The 27,422-nt window shown below is 38.0% G+C and overlaps 1 protein-coding gene across 6 annotated transcripts in view; it reads left to right on the top strand.

Moving 5' to 3' along the window:
* OXCT1 (3-oxoacid CoA-transferase 1) overlaps positions 1 to 27,422 on the top strand; it is a 188,254-nt gene that overhangs the window by 86,045 nt on the left and 74,787 nt on the right. For all 6 annotated transcript variants that reach the window (XR_010318437.1, XM_064271628.1, XM_064271625.1 and 3 more), the window contains 6 exons: positions 3,017 to 3,124; positions 4,529 to 4,643; positions 10,143 to 10,237; positions 13,183 to 13,231; positions 19,108 to 19,180; positions 19,822 to 19,897. Coding sequence is in view for 5 of the 6 variants with exons in the window: in XM_064271628.1 (XP_064127698.1) it covers positions 3,017 to 3,124; positions 4,529 to 4,643; positions 10,143 to 10,237; positions 13,183 to 13,231; positions 19,108 to 19,180; positions 19,822 to 19,897 (516 nt within the window). In the remaining variant the exon portion in view is untranslated. The remainder of the gene's footprint in view (positions 1 to 3,016; positions 3,125 to 4,528; positions 4,644 to 10,142; positions 10,238 to 13,182; positions 13,232 to 19,107; positions 19,181 to 19,821; positions 19,898 to 27,422) is intronic.

Below are 27,422 nucleotides of genomic sequence, written 5' to 3'. Positions count from 1 at the left end.
ATTTCTGGATCATATATTTCTATTTCTAGCATTCTAAAGAGGCACCATATCGTTTTCCAAAATGGTTATACCATTTTGCATTCCCACCAGCAGTGCGTAAGAGTTGCAGTCTCCTAGCAGCCTCTCCAACATTTGTTATTTTCTCCTTTTTGGATTTGTGCCAGTAATAACCAGGGTGAGATGGTATCTCATTGTGGTATTGATTTGCGTTTCTTTGATGGGTAGTGATCTAGAGCATTTCTTCATGTGTCTGTTGGCAGGCTGAATGTTTTCTTTGGTGAAGTGTCTGTTCATTTCCTTTGCCCATTTTTTAATTGGATTATTTGTCTTTTTGTTGTAGAGGTGTTGGATTTTCCCTTAGATTTTAGCGATTAGACCTTTGTCAGATTTGTCAGAGCCAAAAATTTTTTCCCAGTCTGTAGGTTCTCTTTTTACACTTCTGGTAAAGTCTTTTGATGAGCATAAGTGTTTAATTTTTAGAAGATCCTAGTTATGTAGCTTATCTTCTGGAGTTTGTGTGTTGTTAATTATGGTTTGTATCCTATTAGTGCAGTGTATTAGGGCCACTAGCATCGATCCCATTTTTTCTTCTATGATCTTTATAGTTTTGGGTTTTATATTTAGGTCTTTGATCCATTTTGAATTAGTCTTTGTGTATAGTGTGAGGTATGGGTCCTATTTCATTTTTTTGCAGATAAAAAACCAACCCATACCCAATCCCATCGAGTTGATTCCGACTCATAGTGACCTATAGGACAGAGTAGAACCGCCCCATAGAGTTTCCAAGGAGCACCTGGTGGATTTGAACTGCTGACCTTTTGGTTAGCAGCCATAGCACTTAACCACTACACCACCATGGTTTCCTTTTTGCAGATGGACATCCATTTTGTCAGCACCATTTGTTAAAAAGACTGTCTTTTCCCCCTTTGATGGACTTTGGGCGCTTGTCGAAGATCAGGTTACTGTAGGTGGATGAATTTACATCTGGATTCTCAATTCTGTTCCATTGATCAATATATCTGTCATTGTACCAGTACCAGGCTGTTTTAACTACTGTAGCTGTATAGTAGGTTCTGAGGTCAGATGGTGCAAGTCCTCCTACTTTATTCTTCAGTAGCGCTTTACTTATCTGGGGCTTCTTCCCTTTCTGTATAAAGTTAATGATGAATTTTTCTATCTCTTTAAAGAATGTTGTCCAACTCATTATTATAAAGAACACCGTGGTTAATATTCTCATGAATAATAAGTCTTTGTATATACCCTCAGGATAATGGATTGATGTATAAATTCATTTTTAAAGTCAAGAGCTTCTTAGAAGGCTAGAATTGAGTAATTGTAAAGTTGTGAATGAGCCCTAATGTCTGAAAGCTTCTGTCAGCTGGAAAGGTATCAGTAGCCTTCCTGCTTCCACCTCCTCCTCACCCGGCTACCACCTGGGATAGAGAATACCACAGCAAGAGAGGTTCAGAGGGGACGTTGCAGAGCGCAGTAATGAGGAGCCCTCCTGGCCTCCCCCACAGTACATCCCCAGATGAATGTGGTTCTGCATTTCTACCCGTTTGTCTCCACTCGAATGCTCCCATATTTACTGACTCTTCCTTCGAGGGTTTTGTTTAATTTTGGTCAAGATCCTGCTGCTTATCAAAGAAGATAGCTTTTATTCACTATGTCCTGGTCTTTTTTCCCAGCTATTTGAGAACATTGCACAATAACTAAAATGTCTCCTATAATCCCTTGTATTCTGCCATTGTGGAAGGGACCCAGTGAAGACATAGAGCAGTAGAGTAGCATAAGGGGACTACCTACCCCAACCTCAGAAACCGATGGAGGAATCAGTTAATAGCTAAGGATGCAAGTTAGAATTCAGCTCTCCTTGTTCAAGTCAGTTAATGTAAAAAAAAAAAAAAAAAATTTTTTTTTTGTTTTTTTTTTACAAGCAAGTGATTATTTGGTGCACATGGCTCTATTAGGCTGAGAACTCACAATCAAGATTTTTTTTTTGGCACCAGTAAGCTCATTCTTTGATCACAAAAATGTTGACTTTTGCATTCCTTGATTTTTGTTATCTTGGTTTTTTACATTTATAATTATTATTTTTTTCTTTTGTCCTTTTTTTAAAAAATATGAATTCTAAAATAGACTGATTTGGGACTCTATATTGTTATATAATGCCCTTGGCTCTGTGAATGACTTTAATTCTAATTGAGTATTTTGAGTTATTAGTTAACATTTCCATTTTGAAATTTCCATATTAATGGACTGTCTTTAAGTAAAATTATTTCAGCTATTGCAATTCTCTCATGATCTTTGGAAGCTACCAACAGGAATAATTAAAAACTGTTACAAATAGCATTTGTATCTATATTTAAAAGGCTCTTCAATTGACCAAGCAGATGTTGTTACAGATTTTTGTCTTTGATATGATAAATTTCCCATTAATTTTGAAAATATGGGTCTGAAAAAATGTGCTTTCAAGTTTTGTGTAGTTGAGCTGCAATTTGTGAAAGTTCAAGCAGCTGTCCTGACAAACCACTCGATAAATTTATAATTGAGACATTTTTAGGCAAAGATTAAGTTCTGAAGCTTTATGCTCTGTACTTATTGTTCAGACATATGCATTTGAATTTCTTCCCTTTTGTGTGTCTAGAGGGTATGATAACATATTTCATGTGTATGCCCACCACACATGTATATGTATATAAAAAAAGAAACCAAACCCACTGCTGTCGAGTCGATTCCGACTCATAGCGACCCTACAGGACAGAGTGGAACTGCCCCATAGAGTTTCCAAGGTATATGTACATATATATGTATACACGTTGTGTATCTAGCTATATGTACATATATATGTATGTGTGCATATATATGTTTTGTATATATACACACACATACTTACATTGTATATTCAACATAAGTTGGAGGTAAAGATGCATATATTCTACTTTTAAAAAAAAATAAAAATACTCTGTTTAACCTTTCATTAACTGATTTTATTTTTTAATTTTATTTTGTCTAGGTTGAAGAAATTGTGGATATTGGATCATTTGCCCCAGAAGACATCCATATTCCTAAGATTTATGTACACCGCCTTATAAAGGGAGAAGCGTATGAGAAAAGAATTGAGGTAATTGACTTTGCTTATTTGCTAGTATTTATGGATCTGACAGCCTTAATGGATCCACATACCAGAGATATGTATTCCTGAGGCCATTCCAGATAACATAGAATTTGGGGATTGGAGATGAGCAGGAAGTCTTGCTTTGGATCTTAGAGGGAGCTTCTCTATGTGCCCTTCATGAAATGTGATTCTCTCATCAGGTACCATGTCCATGTTACTGTCCAGCCTGAGACTGGCTTGTGTTCCCAAGGTGTATATATATATATATATATATCACCAAGTCATGTGGCTCCTTAGACTGTTCGCTGCAGGGTTCTAGAACTGTCCTAACTTATGATGCATGGTTTTGGCTAGTTGTCCCAGAGTAGAAAAAGATAATAAGGTCTTTGGTGGCATCACCCCTGTTGGACATTTAACATTTCATTGTTCATAAATGTCTATCTATCTTGAAGTTGCTTTGCACTTCCGTATAGAGCAGAAAGAACATTTTCCATTAGCTTTGGGCAGCTGATGGGTATGAGATCATGGCAAGGAGGGGTACCAAGAGCATTGGAGGTAATCCCAGGACACTGAGAGCATAAAGAATGACTATCTGGGCCAGAATTGATATCAAAGTTCAGAAGTGCCTAGGGATTAGAAATATAATAGATATGCAGCAAGTAACAGAGGATATTATGAAATCAGAGACACCTACCACCCTGTGGGCATCAAACAGACGTTCTGCAATCTAAAACTAGTGTCGGGGGGCTAGGGAGAAAGGATGGAGCATTTGCAAACAGGAACAGGGTCCACGTCAGAGTCATTTTATAATGGAAATAACTTCTTGCCTATTTCTGGATATTTCTATAATTGATTCTTGTGATACACTTGTAGCAAAGCCAGTCTAGACGCTGCAGATGGAAATAGGAAATTGGCAGCAACACCGCCTGGTGAACACATTCTGACAGCCCTGCGAAAAGAGATTTCCAAGGCCTCGTCCTTTGTCTTTGTTCTGGCTCAATATCTGAGCACCTGTGGAGAATTCCCTTTCAGGAGTCTGAAGAAAAACAGCAGTAGCAGTCAGTGTGACAGTGAGAGGGGGATTATTTGCTTCAAAGAGACAGAGCGGGTCTCTCTTCTTCTTCAAACAAATCAGACCTATTTCATTTAATTCCCAAAGAATGATTTCCGTCACCAAATGTCGCCCAAGTTATTCTTTTTTTGAACTCTCCATTATATTGCAAATTGGCCTCACTGTAGTAATGTAGTACAGGGTGCTGTGAGTCGGAATTGACTCGATGGCAGGGGGTTTTTGGTTTGGGTAGTAATGGGGGACAGTTCAATTTTTGTCCAGTAAGATTTTGTGTTTTAGTGGTGATAAAATACATGGCTTACCTTCAACCATGAAGAATTTATTTGTTTATTTTAAAGCGCCTATCTATCCGGAAAGAGGAAGGTGGAAAAACCAAATCTGATAAACCTGGAGATAGCACAAGAGAACGTATCATCAAGCGGGCAGCTCTTGAATTTGAAGACGGCATGTATGGTATCCTTTATTCTCTGGGAATGGAAAAAGACATTGCTTTCACTTCTACCAAATTGATCTGGCTACTAGGCCTCCTGCATAGTGGTTTTTCTCTATTTGTGCCATGGTAACTTTTAAAGCATTCCATCAATTTTTATAAAATGTGGTCTAAAACCCAAAGGTATCAAGATATATCACATTGGAATTATAATCTTTTTGCCTTCTTGAAACAAAATGGCAGCCAATAATTTGCTGAGCTATTTTTTAATACAGGCATATCTTGTTTTATCGTGCTTCACTTTATCATGCTTGGCAGATACTGCGTTTTTTACAAATTGAAGATTTGTGGCAACCCTGCCTTGAGCAAGTCTATAGGAGCCATTTTCCAACAGCATGTGCTTACTTTGTGTCTCTGTCTCACATTGTGGTAATTCTAGTAATATTTCAAACTTTTTCATTATTATTATATCTGTTATGGTGGTCTGGGATCAGTGATCTTTTATGTTACTATTGTAATTGTTTCGGAGCACCACGAACCACACCCATAGAAGACAGCCAACTTAACCAATAAATGTTGTGTGTGTTCTGACTGCTCCTCCAACCAACCACGTGTTCTGCTCTCTCTCTCCCTCCCTATTCCCTAAGATGTGACAATATTGAAATTAGGCCAGTTAATAACCCTACAATGGCCTCTAAGTGTTAAAGTGAAAGGAAGAGTCACGCGTCTCTCACGATATATCAAAAGCTAGAAATGATCAAGTTTAGTGAAGAAGGTATGTCGAAAGCTGCTGCAAATTATCCAGAAGATCTAGCTAAGATAATTGGTAAAGGTGGTTACATTAAACACTAGATGTTCAATGTAGACGAAATAGCCTTATATTGGAAGAAGATGCCATCTAGGACTTTCATAGCTACAGAGAAGTCAAAGCCTGGCTTCAAAGCTTCAGAGGGCAGGCTGACTCTATTGTTAGGGGCTTAATGCAGTTGATGACTTTAAGTTGAAGCCAATGTTCATTTACCGTTTTGAAGATCCTAGGGCCCTTAAGAATTATGCTGAATCTACTCTGCCTGTGCTCTATTAATGAAACAACAAAGCATGGATGACAGCTCATCTATTTACAACCATGTTGTGAATACTGAGTATTTTAAGCCTACTGTTGAGACCTACTGCTCAGAAAAAAAAAAAAAAAATTTCTTTCAAAATATTACTGCTCATTGACAATGGACCTGGTCACCAAAGAGCTCTGATGGAGATGTGCAAGGAGATTAATGTTGTTTTCATGCCTGCTGTCATGGATTGAATTATGTTCCCCCAAAAATGTGTGTATCAATTTGGTTGGGCCATGATTCCCAGTATGGTGTGATTTTCCTGTATGTTGTAAATCTTGCCTCTATGATGTTAATGAAGGAGGATGGGCAGCAGTTGTGTTAGTGAGGCAGGACTCAGTCTGCAAGATTGGGTTGTGTCTTGAGGCAATCTCTTGCGATATAAAAGGGAGAAGCGAGCAGAGAGACAGGGACCTCATACCACCAAGAAAGCAGTGTCAAGAGCAGAGCACATCCTTTGGACCCAGGGTCCCTGTGTGGAGAAGCTCCTAGTCTGGGGGAAGATTGATGAGAAGGCCAAGAGGCAGAGAAGGCCTTCCTGTGGAACTGATGCCCTGAATTTGGACTTTTAGCCTACTTCACTGAGGAACTAAATTTCTCTTTGTTAAAGCCATCCACTTGTGGCATTACTGTTATAGCAGCAGTAGATGGCTAAGGCACCTGCTAATAAAACATCCATTCTGCCGACCATCGATCAAGGAGAAATTTCGACTTTCAAGTCTTAATATTTAAGAAATACATTTTGTAAGGCTGTTGCTGCCGTAGTTAGTGATTCCTCTTATGGATCTGGGCAAAGTAAATTGGAAGCCTTCTGGAAAGGATTTACCATTCTAGATGCCATTAAGAACATTCGTGATTCATGGAAGGAATTCAAAATATCAACATAAACAGGAGTTTGGAAGAAGTTGGTTCCAGCCCTCATGGATGACTTTGAGCAGTTCAAGACTTCAATGGAGAAAGTAACTGCAGATGTGGTGGAAATAACAAGAGAACTAGAATTAAAAGTGGAGCCTGAAGGTGTGACTGAATTGCTGCAATCTCATGATAAAACTTCAATGGATGAGAAATTGCTTCTTAAAGATGAGCAAAAGAAAGTGGCTTCTTAAGATGGAATCTATTCCTGATGAAGTTGCTGTGAACATTGTGGAAATGACAACAAAGGATTTAGAGTGTTACATAAACTTAGTTGATTAAGCAGAGGCAAGGTTTGAGAGGATTGACTCCAATTTTGAAAGAAGTTCTATGGATAAAATGCTATCAAACAGCATGGCATGCCACAGAGAAATCTTTTGTGAAAGGAAGAGTCAGTCAGTGCAGCAAACTTCATTGCTGCCTTATTTTAAGAAATTGCCGCAGCCACCCCAGCCTTCAGCAACCATCATCCTGATTAGTCAGCAGCTGTCAACATCGAAGCAAGACCCTCTACCAGCAAAAAGACTAGAACTTGCTAAAGGCTCAGATGAAGGTTAGCATTTTTTAAGCAATAAAGCATATTTTAATTAAGGTATATACATTGTTTTTTTAGACAATGCTATTGTACACTTAATAGGCTACAGTATAGTGTAAACATAACTTTTACGTGCACTAAGAAACCAAAAAATTCATTTGACTCGCTTTATTGTGATATTTGCTTTATTGTGGTAGTCTGGAACCGGACCCGAAGTATCTCCGAGGTATGCCTATATACAGTGAATTTCAGTACAACTTAATATTTGGCTAGAGGCTATTGGGAAAAGAGATTACCCCAGCTGAGGGTTTCAAATCTCAGAAGTGCTAGTTGTAACCAGTGCTATTTACCTTCTCTAACTCTGGTATTTGCATACTAACTGAAACATAAAATCTAACTGCTTAACAACATGCTTGCTTCCCTTGGCAAAGATCCCATGGGTGAGTGTACACTTTTATGTCTAATGTTTTATAAGAGTATTCAATGAATGATTCAAGTTCTGCATTAACTAACAAAAAAGAGGCAGAGTAGAGATAATTCAGTACAGTTAGTATTTGGATTTTGAATGCGTTTAAATACCAGTGAGTCTGCCATTTTGTGAATTCTCAATATATCAAGCATTAAACTGTAAAATACAAATTGTATATGATAAAATAAATATTTGTTGCATGGTGAATAGAGTGAAAGCATACTTAAAGACTCAGAACAGAGGTAACTAAAAACATGACAAATATCTCCATTTTGTAAGCTTCCCCTGGTCTGTGAATATCATCTTTCAGACTGTGGTCTTGACTGGGAGTGTTCCCTTTTCTTTTCACCTCCACTATCTCTTTTTTTTCAAGGAGCCCTGGTGGTGCAGTGGTTAAGTGCTCGGCTACTAACCGAAAGATCGATGGTTCGAATGCAGCAGCTGCTCTGCAGAGGAAAGATGTAGCAGCCTGCTTCCATAAGGATTATAGCCTAGAAAATCCTGTGGGACAGTTCTGTTCTTTCCTGTAGGGCTGTTTTAAGTCTGAAGTGACTCAATGGCACCTAACTACAACAACTGCCTCATTTTTATTTTTTAGTTTGTACCTTGTGTTACATTGAGAGCTCATAGGGGAAGATACAAAATTGCTTCCTTTTTCAACTCTTCCGTCAGAAGATATGAAGTCAACTAAATTGACCTAGCAGTTGAAAGCTAATCACTAGAGTTTCTTCTCAACCCCAGACCATTGGCCTGCCTTTGATAATTACACACTGAATGTATAACTCGATTTTAGGTAATAATGGTGCACTCCCGCTAACCAAAAGGTCAATGGTTTGAAACCACCAGCCACTATATAGGAGAAAAGACCTGGTGATCTGCTCCTGTAAAGATTTCAGCTTAGAAAACCCTGAAGGACAGTAGTACCCTGTCCTACAGGGTCGCTGTGAGTTAAAATCAACTCCACAGCACACAACAACAGCAACAGGTGTTCTTTATTCACTGAGACTGTATTGCCTGTGGAAAATATTTGCAAGACAATTCATTCAAATGGTCTTTCCATATGATCTTTACGGTGCAAAGTTTATACTTATCTCTTCCTGGTGTTTAACTTACTAAAAAGTATTAAAGACCTGAGAAAATTATAGAATATGATGAAGAACTGAGGTATAAGGCTTATAATTTGAGTTGCTCTTAACTGAAAATCCCTGCTCATGATAGAATTAATATCTCAGTGTGTTCTGTGCATCACTGTGAGAAATCAAGTGCAAATACCACTGCACTAGATTGTGATTTGCTAAAAGGTGAGCCAACTACCTATTCTCATGGCCTCATAGACTAACTGTACCCACAAGGAGCAACCTGGCTCATCGAATTATCCTCGTGTTCTTTGTAGTTTATAATATGGCAGGAAATATAGATTTTACTTTTTTCTGGTCCTGATTTGTAATGATTTCACTGTTATTAGAATCTCATCAAAGTGTCATCATTCTTTGCACCAATTCTGGTGAGGTTTGAAGTGCACTGTGGGAGTGGGCAGCAGTTACAGGCAGTGTGACACTCTATGATTTGGCCGGCCGGCCTGTGTTGAGAAGGATTGAATCCACACCAACACATACAAAGTATGGTTGACTGTATTTTGACATAATAGGGAAGAAGATTCAACACTTTCCGTTAGTTCTTTGATACCTTAATAAAGCTTTTTATGTGGTCTCAATTGTATTTGCCGAAACTTAAAGTTTGTTTCCTAGCTCTGTCTTGAAGATTCCGTTACCAAAGAATGGCACTGGAGTGACCCGAAGCAGTCAGTATGCTTTTAGGCAGTCATTTTGGTTGTGTCAGAAATCTTTTTTTTTTTAATTTAAAAATAGTAGCTTGTTTTTGGAATGCCTGGGTGGTGCAAACGGTTAAGCACTCCACTACTAGCTGGAAGGTTTGTGGTTCAAACACACCTGGATGTGCAGGTCTGGTGATCTGCTTCTGAAAAGTCACAGCTTTGAAAATCCTAGGAAGCAGTTCTACTCTGTACACGTGGGGTCGCCATGCATCGGAATTGACTTGATGGCAACTAAGAACAAGAAGCCTGTTTTTAAATATTAAATCTTCTTTATTTTTAGTGGAAGTTTTGAATAGTGAGAAGAGTTTTTAAACAAAACCCAACCATGTTTAGTAGCATATCAGTCATAATACATAAGTTCAAATTATTGTTATTTTATCCAGATGAAAGTAAAATATGTTTTACAACATAAATAACCTCTTGGGGAACCTATTGAAGCCACTGTTGATATCAGTGTTATTGAAAAAGCTAAGACTATTGAAGATAATCGTTCTGAAAAATTACAAAGTAATGCCCAGAGGGTGACTGAAAGATTTATTTAGTCACTATATTTAGAGCCAGTGTCCTTTAAAGAAGGCTTCAGTACAGATTTATGTAAGTAAAAGGTTTATAGCACAGTCTCTCTACTTCCTATACACTGGACCTTAACATCTTTTTTTCCAGCTAATTTGGGCATAGGAATCCCTCTCCTGGCCAGCAACTTTATCAGTCCAAATATAACTGTTCATCTTCAAAGTGAAAATGGAGTCCTGGGTTTGGTAAGATGGAAATTAAAGTTTAATTTATTCAGTCTTGATGGAGGATGAGATATTTCATATAGTGAAATCTTTTGATCACCAAGGCAGTTGTTAGCTTAAAGTTCCCAACCTTGTTTTTCCCTCTTTTCCCCTTCATAATACAATATTTAACTGTTTTCTTAAAAAGGAAACATCTAATTTTGTATTTTGTGCAGTAGACAGTAATTTCCTGACTATAGGAGTGTTCTGACCACTGCTCGCCCCTTGTCCGTCTGTTAGCTTGTCAGCTGCCATCTCCCCTCCCGGTCCTTGTCCCTGCTTTGGAGAGACCTCACAGTTTCCTTTTTTGTTGACTATTTCTAACTCTTCTGTGGTTGGACAAGATAATGAACGTTGCTAACATTTCTGTGTTTAATAAAAATCACTGAGGTCCTGAATGAGAAACTGAAGAGTAAGTTTTCTGCTTTAGAACAGGGTCTTTTTTCTGATGGTTGATTAATTCAAAAAGTCTTAGAAGTTGTTTTCATTTAATTCTTAGTTTGAGGCCGTGTTATCCAAAGAGAGGTAGCATTTTCTCTTACTCGAGGTTAACCTTCAGATGGACTCAATATTCTCATATATTAGGATATACTTTTATTCAATATTATAATAAAATTAAGAACTACTTTTGCTTCCTGGATGACATTTTTTATTTAATTTTGACTATGGTAGGGATTATTTATAATTTACCAATGTATAATAGTTTAATCTTTTTTTTATTCTCAGTAGATCTTAATTGTTTATGTAATAACGGTTGTACACATGGAAAATGCATTTCCAGTATTTAAAATATAATTATGAATAAAACAAATGGTCATGACCATATAGTTGATACTGATTGGCTCAGTAATCAAAATAAACATTTTCAAAGACAAAAATGATATGTATCTAGATAAAAATCAGATTCATACTGAAGTCAATGACTCAGATTTAAGGTACCTTAGAGGTTATCTAGGAGCCCTGGTGGCACAGTGGTTAAGAGCTTGGCTGCTAACCAAAAAGGTCAGCAGTTTGAATCCACCAGCCACTCCTTGGAAACCCTATGGGGCAATTCTACTCTGTCCTGTAGGGTCTTTGTAAGTCGGAATTGACTCGACGGCAGAAAGGTTTTTTTCTTTTTTTTTTTTTGAAGAGGTTGTCTAATGTGACTAACTACTTCATTTTGCAGAAAAGGAAAATAAGTTTATGAGAATTACCCATGGCCAGTGTTTAAAGGAAAATTTATACAGGTCTAAAACATCCACCACTGTTCTGTCAGTTTGTCTAATTGTGGTGGCTTGTGTGTTGCTGTGATGCCGCAAGCTTTTCCACTGGTATCCCAAATACCAGCAGAATCACCCATGGCGGACAGATTTCAGTGGAGCTTCCAGACTAAAACAGACTAGGAAGAAAGACCCGGTAATCTACTTCTAAAAAAAATTGACCAGTGAAAACCTTAAGAATAGCAATGGAACATTGTCTGATGCCAGACCTGGCAATGTTTTGTTCTGTTGTACATAGAATTGTTGTGAGTTGGAATCAACTTGACAGCACCTAACAACAATAACAAAACATTAGTTGGGTTCTCTAGAGAAGCAAAACCAGTAATACGTATAAACATATATGGAGAGATTTATAGTTGGAACGTCTAAGTCCTTGGATCAGGATAGAGTCCTTTCCCAATTCACAGAGCTGCAGAAGCTGGTGAACCCAAGATGAGCAGGTTGGAGAGCAGGGATCCTGCTCATAGGTTGTGACAGTCGAGGAATCTCCAAGGTCGGCAGGCAAGATCACAGGGTTTCTCCTGAGTCATTTAGCTGCAGGGGCTGGCAAACCCAAGATAGGCAGGTCGGGGAGCAAAACTCTTGCTCGCAGGCTGTGAAGATTGGCCAATCCCAAAATGGACAGGTAAGCTGCTAGCTCAAGTCCCAAGAACCAGAGATCAGCCAAGAGACGGCTGCTGGATTCAGAACAAGCCAACAACCTTTGCAAGGTGAGCAGGAAGGAAGTAGGCAGCAGAAGGCGGAGAGATGAAGGCTGATGGGGTGGTGAGCCACCCACCACAGGCCCCACCCCGCCGATACCGCGCAGCAGATTCCATCATGGGGGTGATCCCATATCACATTGCAACAGGAAAGTGATCACAACATTATACAACTGCTGAAACACTGAGAATCATGGCCCAGCCAAGTTGACACACAATCTTAACCATCACAGTTGCCAATTCAATTTATTTGTATAATATATTTACAGTCCCTCTTGAGAAAGCTCATAAAAATTTCACAACCAATATTTCTTATACTGGCCACATTTTTTTGGGTTCCTTCTTTTCCTTTATACTTTTAATATAGGTTATTTTATGTAACTACTGGTACCATTCATGTCTTATAAAATATATATATTTTTTTTTTAAAAAAAGTAACCAAAAATAACTGAGGAAAGGGAAAATAAGGATATAAAAATTTAGATGAAGTGAGAGGTAAGGTTAGAACCCCAAATTCAGATCTTTAGGTCCTGTACATCCAAAAGCTGAAACCTTGCCTCAGCGGCTCCTTCTAGTGAAAATAATATGGCTATTTAGTGCGTATTCATTGATAAAAAAAAAAAAAAAAAATTTTTTTTTTTCATTGATGCTACCAGAAAGGTTTCTGAATAACATTGGCTTTATAATAGATACTAAGTAATTCTGATTTATTGAACTGTATTTCTAATAACAGTTCTTTCAGGTTTAGAAAATACTTTTCATTGTCCAACCACAATTACTAGTGTGGAGAAAACTAGTCAATATGAGAAACAGTCTTGAAATATAGGAATTATTTTTAAAAGGTCACCTTAAATCTTTTGATGATAATCTCAGGATTTGGGGGGAAGCTATTTATATTACAGTTTTAGTATGTGATTCAGTGAGAAACTTTGTTTACTAATTGAATGTGTACTTTGTTTGTCAGGGTCCATATCCATTAAAAGATGAAGTTGATGCAGACCTAATCAATGCAGGTAAACTCGCTTATTACACATTTGTTTAGTTTTTTTCTTTGCTGTCAATTTAGTTCTGTGCCAAATAATAATAAAGATCTGGGTTTGAATCTTTCTCTTTCCTGGAGAGTGCTCCATTGTATTTTTGTTGACCGGGGAGATGTCTTCCCAGCCCCTCTTTGCCTGGCCTGTTTGCTCGAGGGCTCCTCCAACTCAGAATAAAATAAAGGAAAAAATGCAGATAGAGTGTGGAACAAGGTTAATGGAAAGAACTTTGATGGAACAATCAATTTAGGGCCCTAGCTGTAAATAGATAGCATTCTCAAGTAGGATAATTGAGTAGAGTTTAAGGAAGGGATCATTTGTGGACAGGGTTAAGGGCAACCAGGAAGGGATGGTGAAGTACCACAGGGAGCTGTTATCTCCTGCAGGCTGAAGGGGCAGCTGTAGGAGAGGCCACCTGACAGGAACTATGGCTGCTGGGAGAGGAACGCAGCCAACTTGTAGCAACCCAGGCGGTGGTTTCTCCTCTTCTGGATCTCCTCTTTGTGCTTCCTGTTGGCCAATCCCAAATTAAAATAGGTCAGCCTTCTCAGGAGGGTGGAGGGTGGAGAGCGGATCTGTAGTGACAAAAGAAGAAAAGATCCAGCACGTTGGGGTTTTTTTCATAGGTGGTACTTATACTCCTCTAGTCCTCACTGGAGTGAGAGAACATCCTCCAAAGTGTACAAGATGCTTAAGGATGTCTCTGCCACTTAGTACAGTCCACTAACATGAGCAACGCAGAGTTTGTTTGAATTGTGGGCTTAGCCTTGTCTTCTCTTGTTCCTGTATCCCTGTGCTTTGGTTTTTAGTAGACATATTTTTGACTGGGACATACAGTCACATCCATTAGCAGCTGAGAGGAGGAAGAACAGGTCAGGCCTCCTGGCTGTCATCACTGCCTGTGCTTGAGGCAGTGCTGCTGCCCACACTGGGGCTGTAAATTCTCCTTAGAATGGGGCTGCCTGCAAGATACTAATTTTTATGTTCTAGCATGATTTTCTGCACCATTTTCTCTTACTCCTATTCACTCTACCCCCACAAAAGTATTATTCTTCAAATTTAAAAATAGTATGTGTAAATCTCAGAAGAATAGTTATACGAGTTGAACATAAAGGCCAGCTGCCAAGTAGAATTGATGTTTGATACTTAGGATTTTGGGAAGTAAAACAGCTTCTGGTTGAATAGTTGAATTAGTTAACACCACTCAACTCTGAAAGGCCCACTGTGATAAAGCAGTGACTTCTAACCAAGGCTATAATTTAATTGTGCTGTACCCTTTAGCAATAGTTCACTGATCTGTGAAAATATTTGCCGCTTGGTTTAATTAATTTATGATGTTAGTGAGCCTTTTGCAAAATGAATAACTCCATTTTCTAGATTTCAGGCTTGAGTTCATAAATCCACTTTCCTTGGAAAAATAGTCTTTTCAGTGACATTGTTAGACAGTAGGAATTTCTGATTCCATTGAAGTTAAAAGTGGCTCAGCCCTAAGGAAGCCGCCCATGTTATATTTCCACCTCTGAAAAGCCACGTATAATTCATTGTTTATGGTAGACAAAGTTGCAAATCATTTTCATAATATCCCAACTCATATAAGTCCTCTTAGTGATTTTTGGCCCTTTCAATTATGGAGCTCTCCATATGAAGGAGGAAATACTTTGAACTGGAGAACAGAATATAAACTGGTGCTTTTCCCAACTCCCAAAATTACCTGGAAATTACTTGGAAGATCCCATTGTTTGTTAATTTGAAAAGATCTGTATGAAAATCGCTTTGAATGAACACAAAGAGTTATGTTTCTGGGTATAATCAGTGTATTAAAAATTTTTAAATAATAATGGAATTATTTCTAAGAAAGGCTTCTCCTGAATAATAGTCTCACATGGTTGCATAAAAAAGAATCACCATTTGTATAGCACTGTATAACATACACCCTGCTTTTTCACACGTATTATACCATTTCAGCTTTAAAGGAAACCACACTATTCAGATTGGGAAACTGAGGCCCAGAAAGGTGAAGTGCTGTGCTCAAGATCACATTGTGAGAGACTGAACTCACACAGTCTTCTGCTCCTGGCCCATGGCCGTCTTCTGTATAGACTAAGCTACCCCTCTTGAGAATGTGACTTCTACAGATGCGCGGAAGGTGGGGCTTAGAACATTTCAGAGGTTCTGTGATGATCTGGGCTTGAACATGAAGTAGCCCAGTGCAATTGCAAAATCTCCAATAAGTTACATATTTTTAGCTTTCAAATTAGTTTGCATTTTGCATTCTTTTATTTCTTAATATTGCTTGCTGATTTTATCGTACAAATATAATTTTAAATGCGACCTACTCTTGATTAAAACTGCTTTAGAAAGAATCACCATGTTAATCTTGTGGCTTATAAATATCCCTGGCCCCTGTCCTGTGGTTCTCACTGTACAGAGGGCGTGATTTTGCACCCCTCTAAGGGACATTTGGCAATGTCTGAAGACATTTTTGATTGTCATAATTCGGGGAGTGCTAATGGCTTTAGTGAATAGAGGGATGCTGCTAAGCATTCTGCAATAACCTACAATAACCAGAACAGCCCCCCCACAACGAAGAAGTATCTGTCTAGTCAGTAGTGCTGAGGACGAGAAACCCTGCTCTGGAGGTACACATACTACAGTCACAGGCCTGCAGGTGAATGTGCAAATAGCACGGCATGCAAGATCTACCTAGGGGTTGCCACCTACCTTTCCAGCCTTATCCTACTCTGCGCCCTACAAGGATGTCTTTGTCCACCCACACTAGACCACTAGGTGTATTCTGACTGTGATGCCTACTTTCCTTGCTCCAGGACTTTGCTCTTACTGTGCCTTTCACCAGCTTTTGGTTCTACCTGCTTCCGCTTTTATCCCCATGTCTCCACCAGGAATTGCCTATTGAAAATGCATTCTACCTCTCTTTCAAGTTCCAGCTTATTTGTCCTCTCCAAATCCTTCTACAACTCAGAAATGTCCTTCGCCTGAACCCAGCACACATGTAGTGTCTCTCTCTGAAAACACACCACATTTTCCCATGTAATTATTTGTGTATATTTATCTCTTTTGCCAGATTGTTCCTTTCGCCCAGAGCAGCGGTTCTCAAAGTGTGGTCTCTAGACTCACAGCATCAGCATCAGCATCACCTGGGGACTTGTTAGAAATGGAAATTCTCAGGTCCCATCACATACCTATTGAATTAGAAACTCTGGAAGTTGGGCTCCGCCATTTGTATTTTATAAGCCTGCCATGTGATTCTGATGGCTGCTAAGGTTTGAGAATAACTAGTTTAGAGCAACTGTGCTTTGTACATGGTACATGGTAGATATTTACTTGATATCTGGAGAATTCCCTATTAAGTCATGAGCCAAGGACTTGGTAAATATGAAACTTAGTAACTCTTTTGTCTGAACATCTTGAAGGGATTTAGAAAAAACTTTGAAAAACTGAAGAAGCCAAAAATCAATCAGAAGTAATCAAATAAGAAAACCCTCTTTATGTGACATTGATTATAGTTACATGACTTTTCATGACCAGATTTGGGCATTGTATTTGAAAAACGTGGACTCTGACTTAGGATATTTATTTTTGTTTCAATATTGTTTGAAAATGCTGAAAATTAACTTTTCTTCAGAAGAATGTAATTTAGAAGATGTCAGAATGTATTAGCAGGGGCCTGACAATAACTTTTTTTCATGAGAGTTTTTTTCTGGACTCTTTGAATAGAACATTGCTTCATAAATCACATGAGGGAGTGGAAGGCTCTGCCAATTGATCTCAAAGTTTCCTATAAAATGGTAAATAATGCCCTCTATTTTTTTTTTTTTTTAATGTGCTACAACTAGTCACGATTTCCCTTTGGAAGGCATTGTTTAATTTAGCACTTAGAGAACAAAGAATTGTGATTTTTATGTTTCTCTTTCTTTTTATCCTACAAACTTTTCTTCCTTGACCCTCCACCTTGCAGAATTGGAGAATCTGAATTTGCTGGGCATAGAAGAAGCTGTGTTAGGCAAAGATTTAGTTGTGTTATGCCTTTCCTAAAACCTAGAGCTCACGTGCTGCCTGTATAACCCCAGCATATCAGTCAATCACTTGATCCTGTGCCATTTATTCCTGAAGTGGCAACGGCCTGGCACTGTCACTTTTCTAAGTAGGTTTGGAGAGAGAAATAAAAATAATGACAATAATTAAAGCCAACATTTATGGAGCCCTTTCTGTGCGCCAGTCACTGAAGTGAGGGCTACATGATTATCTCATTTAATCCTTCAAGTTTTACATGTTATCCAAAAGCCCCTACTGACCACACCAGAAAGTATTTTCCAAAGTTTTTTTTAGTTTTGTGGTGCTTTGAAAAATGAGAAAATGTTTCCATCATTTATAATCATACTTCTGCAGAGAATAAATATTTTAGCATGATGTAAATAGGTTCATTCTTCCTCCACATGTTCTCAAACAGAGGGGGAATATTGATGGTGATGGTAGCTTTCAGGAAAGACTTAAGAAGCTGAGGGGATTGCTGTGTTGTACAGTTGGGATGGGTGGACCACTTTAGTCCCGTTGTGCCCTGGTGCTTTTCCCTCTTTCAGTCCCACGCTTGGCATCACAGCTTTCCTTCCCCTTCTTTTTGTCTGTCCCATTACACTAGGGCAATGTGTGGAGCATTCTCAGACTTATCTTTGCCAAAGTGGCATGTGAGCATTTTTCTGGCTGAGACCAAAGCTGCTTCCTGGCACCTGTAGCTCCTGGACAGACAGGAGACAGATCCCAAGAAGGAAGCAGCTTGGATATGCGTCAGGTGATACTGGTTGTGTGAGGACGGGGTGACCTCAAAGGTCTTTTTTAATTTATTGTGCTTTAGGTGAAAGTTTACAAATCAAGTCAGTCTCTCATACAAAAAGTTATACACACCTTGCTATGAACTACTAGCTGCCCTTCCCCTAATGAGACAGCACATTCCTCCTCATCACCCTGTATTCCCCATGTCCATTCAACCAGCTCCTGTCCCCTTCTTCCTTCTCATCTTGCCACCAGACAGGAGTCACCCACATAGTCTCAAAGATCTGTTCCAGCTCTGAACTTGAGATGTAAGAGAACCTCTTGGAAGTTAACATTAAATATGTTGGCCAGTATTAATATGTTTTTCCTGATTTTACCAAAATCATACAGTTTATAATATGGTCTTATAGGGAAAGGAAGAAAGACAAGGGGCAGAGAGAGAGAAGAGGGAGGGAGAGAGAGGGAAAGATTGAGGAAGTGGGCTCAGTTCTGATTATGTTAGAAGTAGATGGGTCCTCTATTATTTGTTGATTTTTTTTTTTTAAATCTGAGGGATATCTCCTGTGTCATTCCCTTCAAAATTGCATTTCTTCTTGTGATCATGTCTCTTTCACGATCTTTTTGCCCCAGTGACTTACAGTAGCACTGGATTCTGACAGGTGTCCTCCCAAGAATTCCTTTGCTCCTCACTACTGTTAGCATTTTAGCTGTGTCTTGTGAAGGGACTGGGAGTGGTGTTCCCTGGGTATAGGCAATAGGGGTGGGCATTTTGTGTAGAGAATTTCAAAACAGTAATAAAACTAAAAATTGGTCACTTTTTATTATCATAGTGCAAGGGTAATTCTTAACAATGTCAGTAACAAAGTGTTCTCTTCACAGGGTCCGTTGGTTCCCACGGTGTCCCCCACCCCTTTTCCTTCTTCCTGTGCCACTGCATTTTGGTGAAGGAAGCCTTAGTTCTTTAAGAAACAGAGAAGAGGGTGCAGACCTCTTTCTTTACCATGATACTCTTAAAAATGTAATAGCCTTTTCTTTTTTCTTCTCTTGTGTGTGTATGTGTTTAGGCAAGGAAACAGTTACTGTTCTTCCAGGAGCCTCTTATTTCTCCAGCGATGAATCATTTGCAATGATTAGAGGGTATGTAATAACTGCGCCCCTCGTGTTTCACATGGTGTGGAATGAGCTGAGTCATCCCCTGAGTGAGTTAGCAAGGCTCTGGAAAACAGCACATCTCCCAGCCATAAAACTATCACAGGTTTGTTTGGCTGCAACAATATGTGAAATTATTCAAATTGAATGTTGGGAGTTGATATCTCCAGCCTGCTATTATTAAAACAACCCAAAAAATGGAATAAGCATCCATGCGTGTGTCTACTATATTGAAGTAAATATTGCTAAGGTTCTTTCTGAGGATCAAATGTTTCTTCAGACTGTGTATTCACTTCCTAGCTTGTGGTTGCCTTCAAATGGAATTGTATCCCTCACACCACTCAAGGAAACAAATTCATAATATACACCTGTTTTTAATTTGGTTTTGGAGCTAATGTAGGGTATAATTTTTAAAGAATTCTTAATGATGATTTCTTCACATAAAAAGGGATGGATAAAATAAGTGTGAGCTTAGAGCTGATCTATTTGGAATTCACTTGCGGGTTAAGGGAAAACAAATGTACTTTGGGGGCACAGAATCACTTATTAATTTTAATTGATGATAGTGTTTAGTGAAGGATAATGTAAAACTTGTGAGTTTGCTTCATAGCTCCTTTTTTTCTTCTCAGGGGACATGTTGATCTAACAATGCTAGGAGCGATGCAGGTTTCCAAGTATGGTGACCTGGCTAACTGGATGATACCTGTAAGTAGCAATTTTTAATTCTAGATTATGCTTGGGTCAGAATAATTATTTTTTAAATTATTAAGGAAAATCCTGTCAAATTAATAATGAGAGCATAAGATAACTATTGAAAAAGTGAAGAAATATTCTAATGTGTATTTCTTATGAGAATCGAGTTTTAATTAAGCAATCACTGGGAAATATTCAAGTTTGACAGTTTTACTCTGTCATTGGGACAAAAAATTGACAAGGTCAGGGCCAAAGCACCATTTCCTTAGAAAACCAGAGCTGGGGAAGATAAAAAAATACACTTAGGAGATGGCTTAATTATACCCTGATGAAAGTAGGAAATACAAATATTTATCGTAACTAAATTCTGTAACTAGCAAGAACAATTAAAAAGGTAACTAATTTTATGTTAATTCTATTAACTCTTTATTCATAATGATTAAAATCCTATTTTGATCAGTCATGGAGTGCCAGAAGTAATGCATCAATGTTTTCTCTTATGGAATTCAAAACCTGTGACTTTTTTCTTATTGAATTGAATGACTTTATTTTTAAATAATTATCAAGTGACATGTATCACTTCTGAATAGAAGCTGTAAAAGCCAGTGTGAGATTCATTGATTCTTTAGTTCAGTCATAAGACCGGCAATGTCCCAGATAGAAACTTCTCTCAGTCCAGAGTAAAGACAAAGTGAAGCAGAGCTGCAGGTTGCTCGAATTGTTGTTGATGTAAGGAAAAAAAAGACTAAAAATCCACCTGAAGCAACAAACAAGCTCCTTTCCCAATGGGTTTCCCAATCTCTAGGCCTCAAGCCTAACCTAATAAAAAAGCATATGGAATGTGGAATCTTGTCAGCTTTTGTGATTGAAATGCTGTAGCATTACCTTAAACATCCTTTTATTTCTGACATACGTACTTAAACAAAAATTTATGGCTTACTCTCCATTAGATATCCATACTCTTAAAGTTTTCAATTTTAACTGCTTTAAATAATTGTGCACCACTGCCATCCCACGGTCACCACCACTGTGTCATTTCAACCACAACCATGTGGGATAGCAAAGAGGATTATATGTGCACTTTGGAATGAAATATGTGGAAAAAACCTCTTAAAAAACAAAGATCCTATCCCTTCTTCTCCCCACGTGGGTTATATTCTTTATTTTATGAACCACTCTGTTATTTCCTGGAAGATAACCTCAGGGGATAGTTTGGGTTTCAAAGTTTAAAGAGTACCTCGGGGTGATAGTCTTGGGGAGTCCCCGAGTCTCAAATGGTCCAAAAATTCTGGACCTTATAAGAATTTGAGTTCTGTTCCACATTTTTCTCCCTTTCTATCCAGGTTGATCTACTGAGGCCCTGATGAGAACAGTCAGGGTAGATCAGGCCATGGTTTGTGTAGGCAGGGCTATTAGCCCTGTAGACAAGTTTCTTCTCTGAATATTTGGTTTCCTTCTTTTTCTTTTGCTCCAAATGGGTAGACACCAATAGTTGTATCTTTGGTGGCAGATTACAACCTTTTAAGGCCCCAGATACTACTCACAAAACTAGGATGTAGAAAATATACTTTATGAACTATATTATGACATTTGATTGAGTTGTTCCATGAGACTGTGGTTCTAAGCCTTAAAACCAGAAGACCAAATTCACAAGTTGTTTGGTTATGTCTAAGACGTATCCCTAACTGTTGTCAGGGGGGATCAGACCCTGAAGAAGGACATTATGTTTGGTAAAATAGGGGGTCAGGGAAAAAGAAGACCCTCAACCACGTGGATTGACACAGTGGCTGCAATAACGGGCTTAAGCCTAACAATGATTGTGAGGATGGCACAGGACCAGGCAGTGTTTCGTTCTATTGTACATAGGGTCAGTGTGAGTTGGAACTGACTCAGCAGCGCCTGACAACAACATTGTTGCAAAATTATATATGTCTTATCCTTAACAAAATGTCTTTTTGTCTTGTGTATTTCTTAGTGGCATCGTTTACCTTGTTCAGCCTGTGATGTTTAAACATGCTTGTGAAATGCAAACAGTTTTAATAACGACATGAATCAAGGAAGAGTCCTCTTAGAATTAGCTTTGGAAAAAGGACTATAATCAGTATCTTAATTCATGAGTGTGGTTCATTATATTCTATTTTGTTGCTTTCAGTGTCCGTGATTATGAGCTCATATGTGAGTGAACCCTATCTTGTCTGGTAATTCAGGTTATTCTTATGTGTGTGTTTAAGGCATTCTGTTGTTTTTCTGCAGCATCAGCTAAAAGCAATTTGGTTAAATAAATGAGGCTGGTATTCTGTGATTTGACAATGATTTTGAAATCTCTCAGATTTTGCTCTGTTAATTTTTTGAGAAAGGTTGATTACTATAGTTGATAAAATGTTTCAGATTGCATTAGTTTAGCTCTTGATTTAATATCTATTTAAGAACCTTAACTAATTATAAATTACATTATTATTTCAATTGTAAAAATATTGGTCATTCTAAGTCAGCCTTTGGCATAAAAGCTAGTGCCTTTTGGAGGCTTTAAAGAAATTAGAGAGGATCAACTGAGGATCAGTGAGTCAGATTGACAGTTTATGGGAATGCTTATTTGCGTAGGAAATCAGAATGTATTTTTATTTTTAAATTTTAGGAAAAGGCTACGAGGGGTAGTAAAAGGAGCGTAGAGAACCAAGCCCAGGGGTTTTCTCCTGGTGCTACTAGTAATCAAGATTATGACCTTGAATGTATCACCTAAACCCTTTGTGTTAAAGTGTCCTCATCTATAAGGTGAGGATTGGATTATCTCAAGGGTCCCTTCTGGGTCTCATCATGGTTAAAAAACAAGGGCCCTGTAGTGAGACAGACCTAGTTTGAAATTCTGTTTTTGTCACTTACTAGCAGTGTGACCTCAGGCAGTTGGCTACTTTTCCTCATCTGTAAAATAGGAGTAATATACTAGTACCTATTTTATAGGACTGTGTATAGAGGATTAAAAGAGATAATACATGAAGTACATAGTACAGAGCTTAACCCATAATTATGTGCTAAATCAGTGGGTCATTATTTTGATAAGAGGGAGAAGTTGGGGATACCTGGCAGAGAAAGGAATAGCATTAGTTACTGTGAACAGAAGCAATAGAGTTTTAAATATTCCTATTTCTCTGGAATAATACTTTTAAAAACCAATTTATACAGCAGTCCTGGGTATGGAGCAGAAATATATTCAATACGTTCTTGCCTTTAGGGAACTTGGACGTCTTTAAAAAGTCAGTATAAGGTTATTTTATAATTTAGCACACATCAAGGCTGGAAGCTCTTATAGTGTGCATTATGTGGTTGTTATTTATAGGAAAACTTTTCCAGTGTTTATCACATTTTTATATAACCAAGAGCTCTGTGAATGATTAAAGCTTCAGTGTTTATTACTTTATATACCTCAAGGTATATTACTTGTGTGTTTCATAAGGAATGGACTTAATTTTTTGGTGATGGGGAATGTTGAAGGGTTATCACAGTAACCTGGTTGAAAAAAAGCAAAGCATAAAATGTTCTTGTAACTGGTTCTACTCTTTTGATAATGGAGATTGCTAGGTGTCAAGATGTGATTTCTGATTACAGTTTCCCTTAATCCAAAAAACCAAACCCATTTCTGTCCAGTTGATTCCAGCTCATACTGACCGTGTAGGACAGAGTAGACCTGCCCCATAGGGTTGCCAAGGAGTGGCTGGTGGATTCTAACTGCCGACCTTTTGGTTAGCAGCCATAGCTCTTAACCACTGCACCACCAGGGCTCCACAGTTTCCCTTTTTGCCCATTGCCGTTGAGTCGATTCTAACTCACAGCGAGCCTTCAAAAAACCCAGTGCCGTCGAGTCAATTCCGACTCATAGCTACCCTTAGTCTCTATTAATCCTGGTGTCTTAGTTATCTAGTGCTGCTACAACGGAAATGCCACAAGTGGATGGCTTTAACAAACAAATTTATTTAGCTTCACAGTTTAAGAGGTTAGAAGTCTGAATTCAGAGCGCTGGCTGTAGAGAAAAGCTTTCTCTGTCAGTTCTGGATGAAGGTCCTTGTGTCCTCTGAGCTTCTGCTCCTGGCGATCTGCATGTGACTTGGCATGTGTCTTTCCAATCTCTTCTTACCAGTTTGCATTTAATCTCTCTTATATCTCAAAAGAAATTGACTCAAGAAACACCCTACACTAATCCAGCCTTATTAACATAACAAAGACAACCCATTCCCAAATGGGATTATAACCACAGGCATAGAGGTTAGGATTTATAACACCTGTTTTTGGGTGGGGGGGACACGGTTCAATCCATAACACCTGGCTTCTTTGTATGTGATACAGTGTATATTTTGATTCTTACTGGATGCAGGATAGCTTAAGAGTTAAGACCATGGGGTTTAGTTTAGAGTAGATTTGTCTTGGATTTCAGCTCTACCCCCTTACAAATTTTGTGCTCTGGGGCATATGTTTTTGTAAGGATTAAGTGGAAAGATAATGAAAAGTGAACATTCTAAACACTCCATAAACCAAAAAACCAAACCCAGTGCCGTTGAATCGATTCCGACTCATAGCGACCTTATAGGACAGAGCAGAACTGCCCCATAGAGTTTCCAAGGAGCGCCTGGTGGATTTGAACTGCCGACCCTTTGATTAGCAGCCATAGCACATAACCACTACGCCACCAGGGTTTCCAAACACTCCATAAACAGTGGCTATTACTTTCATCTTCTTTGATGCTTAACATTAAAGGGGAATATTTGCTTTAAAATACACTTGCATAAAAAAAATTTTTTTTTTTTTTATAAGCAAGGCTATATTTTACAGGAGCCAGTATAACCTGCTTATTATAAGTTAATATTTGAGTATCAAAAATTTAACTCTTTAAGGACACATTTCTTGCTTTTATTTGTTGTGGATAAGATACTGCTTAGCCTTATTGTTTAGGTTCAGTAAGCATTTTTTTTTTTTTTGTCGCAAAGATTTATGTTCATTCATAAAATTTAGATATATTTTTATTGCAAGATGTGGCAGTCAAGAAGCTGAAAAGTTTAGCTTTATTATATCATTTTTTATTTACTTTTATCTGTTTACTGAGTTTAGTAATCTTTCAGTGGTTGTATAAGTTGAGTTTCTTTGCATCATGGCATTTCCATCAATCAGTATGGCGTTAGATTGTAATAAACATTAAGCCTTTAAGGCAGGCAAACAGTGTGGATGCTATTTGTTTTACCCCTTAATAGCTTCTTAGTATGCAGTATTGGTCCTATGCACACACAGTTTTAAAAATTTTGTCCTGAGCATCTGAAGAGGGAAAATTTGACAAAGTGGTAGTTGGCGCCTTCCACTTCCCTGCTTTTATTGAGATGATGATAAACCTCAGGCTAGCTAAGCAAAGGCAGAAAGATGAGCAGTCCATTGAATCTACATTCAGAACTGCTCTGGTGCCTTTCTAATGCCTATTTTTGGAAAACAGCTGCCTTTTAGATTATTGACTTGTGAAGGGAAGCAGATGTGTGTGATCATCGATGGGAGCAGTTTGTTGCAAGCAGGCAACAGTGGCCCGCTGGAAAGGGCTTCTGTGCGTGAGTAACCCAACAGCAGAAGGCCCACTTGCTTTATGGGAGGTTGGAAGGAAGACGTTCTTAAGGCAAAGGAGAATGTGATGTTACGGTGTTTGTTTTTAAATTTTCTGTGCATTTAAAAAATAAATACAAATTAATGTTGCACTCATATATGCTACGTGTTTGCATTCATGAAATTGACTTATTCCTCTAGGCATGTTGACTGTTTTAAATAAGCTAAGTCTCTAGTCTTTCTAGCCATAGAACCAAAGGTCTTTGTATTCAGGATTCAGTCTAGTCGTTTAGTTCCATCAATTGTAGTTCTAAATACTAAGTATGTAAATATATAATATAAATATGTAGGTAAAGATACAGATGAAGGTATAAACATAAAGATAATAGTTTTAATATATCACTGCCTTCTTCATTTGGCCCTTAAAGATTCAGGAAAGTGTAAACCACGAGTAAGTAAGAAGAACAGGCAGACAGTATGAACGTTATGGTGTGAATGTGTGTTTGTAAAATTATTCAATGATAATTCAGCTCTATCAGTGTAATGTAGTGGAAAACACACAGGACTTGGGAATTAGACAGACCTGTGTTTAGATTCTGGTTCTGTAGCTTATTAGTGGCGTTACAAATTTTTATACCTCAGTATACTCATTTGGAGGAGCCCTGGTGGCACGGTGGTTAAACGTTCAGCTGCCAACTGAAAGGTCAGAGGTTTGAAGGCACCAGCTGCTCCACACGCATATACATTCAACCATATTTTCTCCCCATCCCTCAGTCTTTCTCTCTTTAGAATTCCTTTTTAGATAATAGATAATTAGTAGCCACAGGTAAAAATTCACCAAGCACATACACAACTGTATATATGTTTCTGAAAACACTAAGCCCAGGGAAAAAAAAAGTCTAGGTCATTGAATGTGTTTATAGAGTGAGTGAAGGAAGAGAGTAAAGAGTAGAAGAAACAAGAAATTCATTTGTAAGATGATAATTATATTTAACTTGTGTGGCTATTCTGAGGATTAAATACATTTATTCAATCTATGAATATTATATTAGTTATTAATTAAGGGCCATGCACTGTTCCAGGCTTTTGGAATGCAGCAGTTAACAAAACAGACGAAATTCTCTGTATTCGTGGGGTTCATATTCTAGCAAGGGTCAGCGAACTACAACCCATGGGCCAAATCTGGCTTTCTGCCTGTTTTTGTAAATAAAGTTTTATTGGAACACAGCCAAATTTAGATTTGTCTTATGGCTGCTTTTGTGTTGCACCAGCAGAGTTGAGTAGTTGTGACACAAACTGTATGGCCTTACCATTTGGCTCTTTACAGAAAAAAATTTGCAAACCCCTGTGTTAGATCATTGATTTGAAATCTTTCTTCTTTTCTCATATAAGCTTGTAATGCTATAAATTTCCCTTTGAGCACTGTATTAGCAGCATCCCACAAAATTTTATATGTTGTATTTTCATTTTCATTCTCTTCAAAATATTTTTTAATCTCCTTTGTGATTCCTTCTGTGACTCATTGGTTATTTAGAAGTGTGTCATTTAATTTCCAAATATATAGTGACCTTCCAGTTATCTTCTAGTAATTTCTAATTTTATTTCTGTTGGGGTCAGAGAACATATATAATGTGATTGCACTTAAATTTATTGAGACTTGTTTACACTCCAGAATGTTGTCTATCTTAGTACTATTCTAGCTGCACTTGAAAATAATATGTATTCTGCTATTGTTGTGTATTTTCTGTCAATTAGGTCAGATAGGGAGACAATGTTGTTCAAGTCTTCTGTGTTCTTACTGCTTTTATCAGTTCCTGAGAGTATTGAAATCTTCAGCCATAATTGTGGATTTGTCTGTTTTTTCTTTCAGTTACATCACTTTTTGCTTCATATATTTTGGAGTGCTGCTATTATTTGCATGCATACACTTTTAATGTTATTTACTCTTATCGAATTGACCCATTTA

The sequence above is a fragment of the Loxodonta africana genome, chromosome 2 (genome assembly GCF_030014295.1).
Source record: "Loxodonta africana isolate mLoxAfr1 chromosome 2, mLoxAfr1.hap2, whole genome shotgun sequence".
NCBI lineage: Eukaryota > Metazoa > Chordata > Mammalia > Proboscidea > Elephantidae > Loxodonta > Loxodonta africana.
Note: the sequence above shows the minus strand (reverse complement) of the source record. Positions and strands in the feature narration are given on the sequence as shown.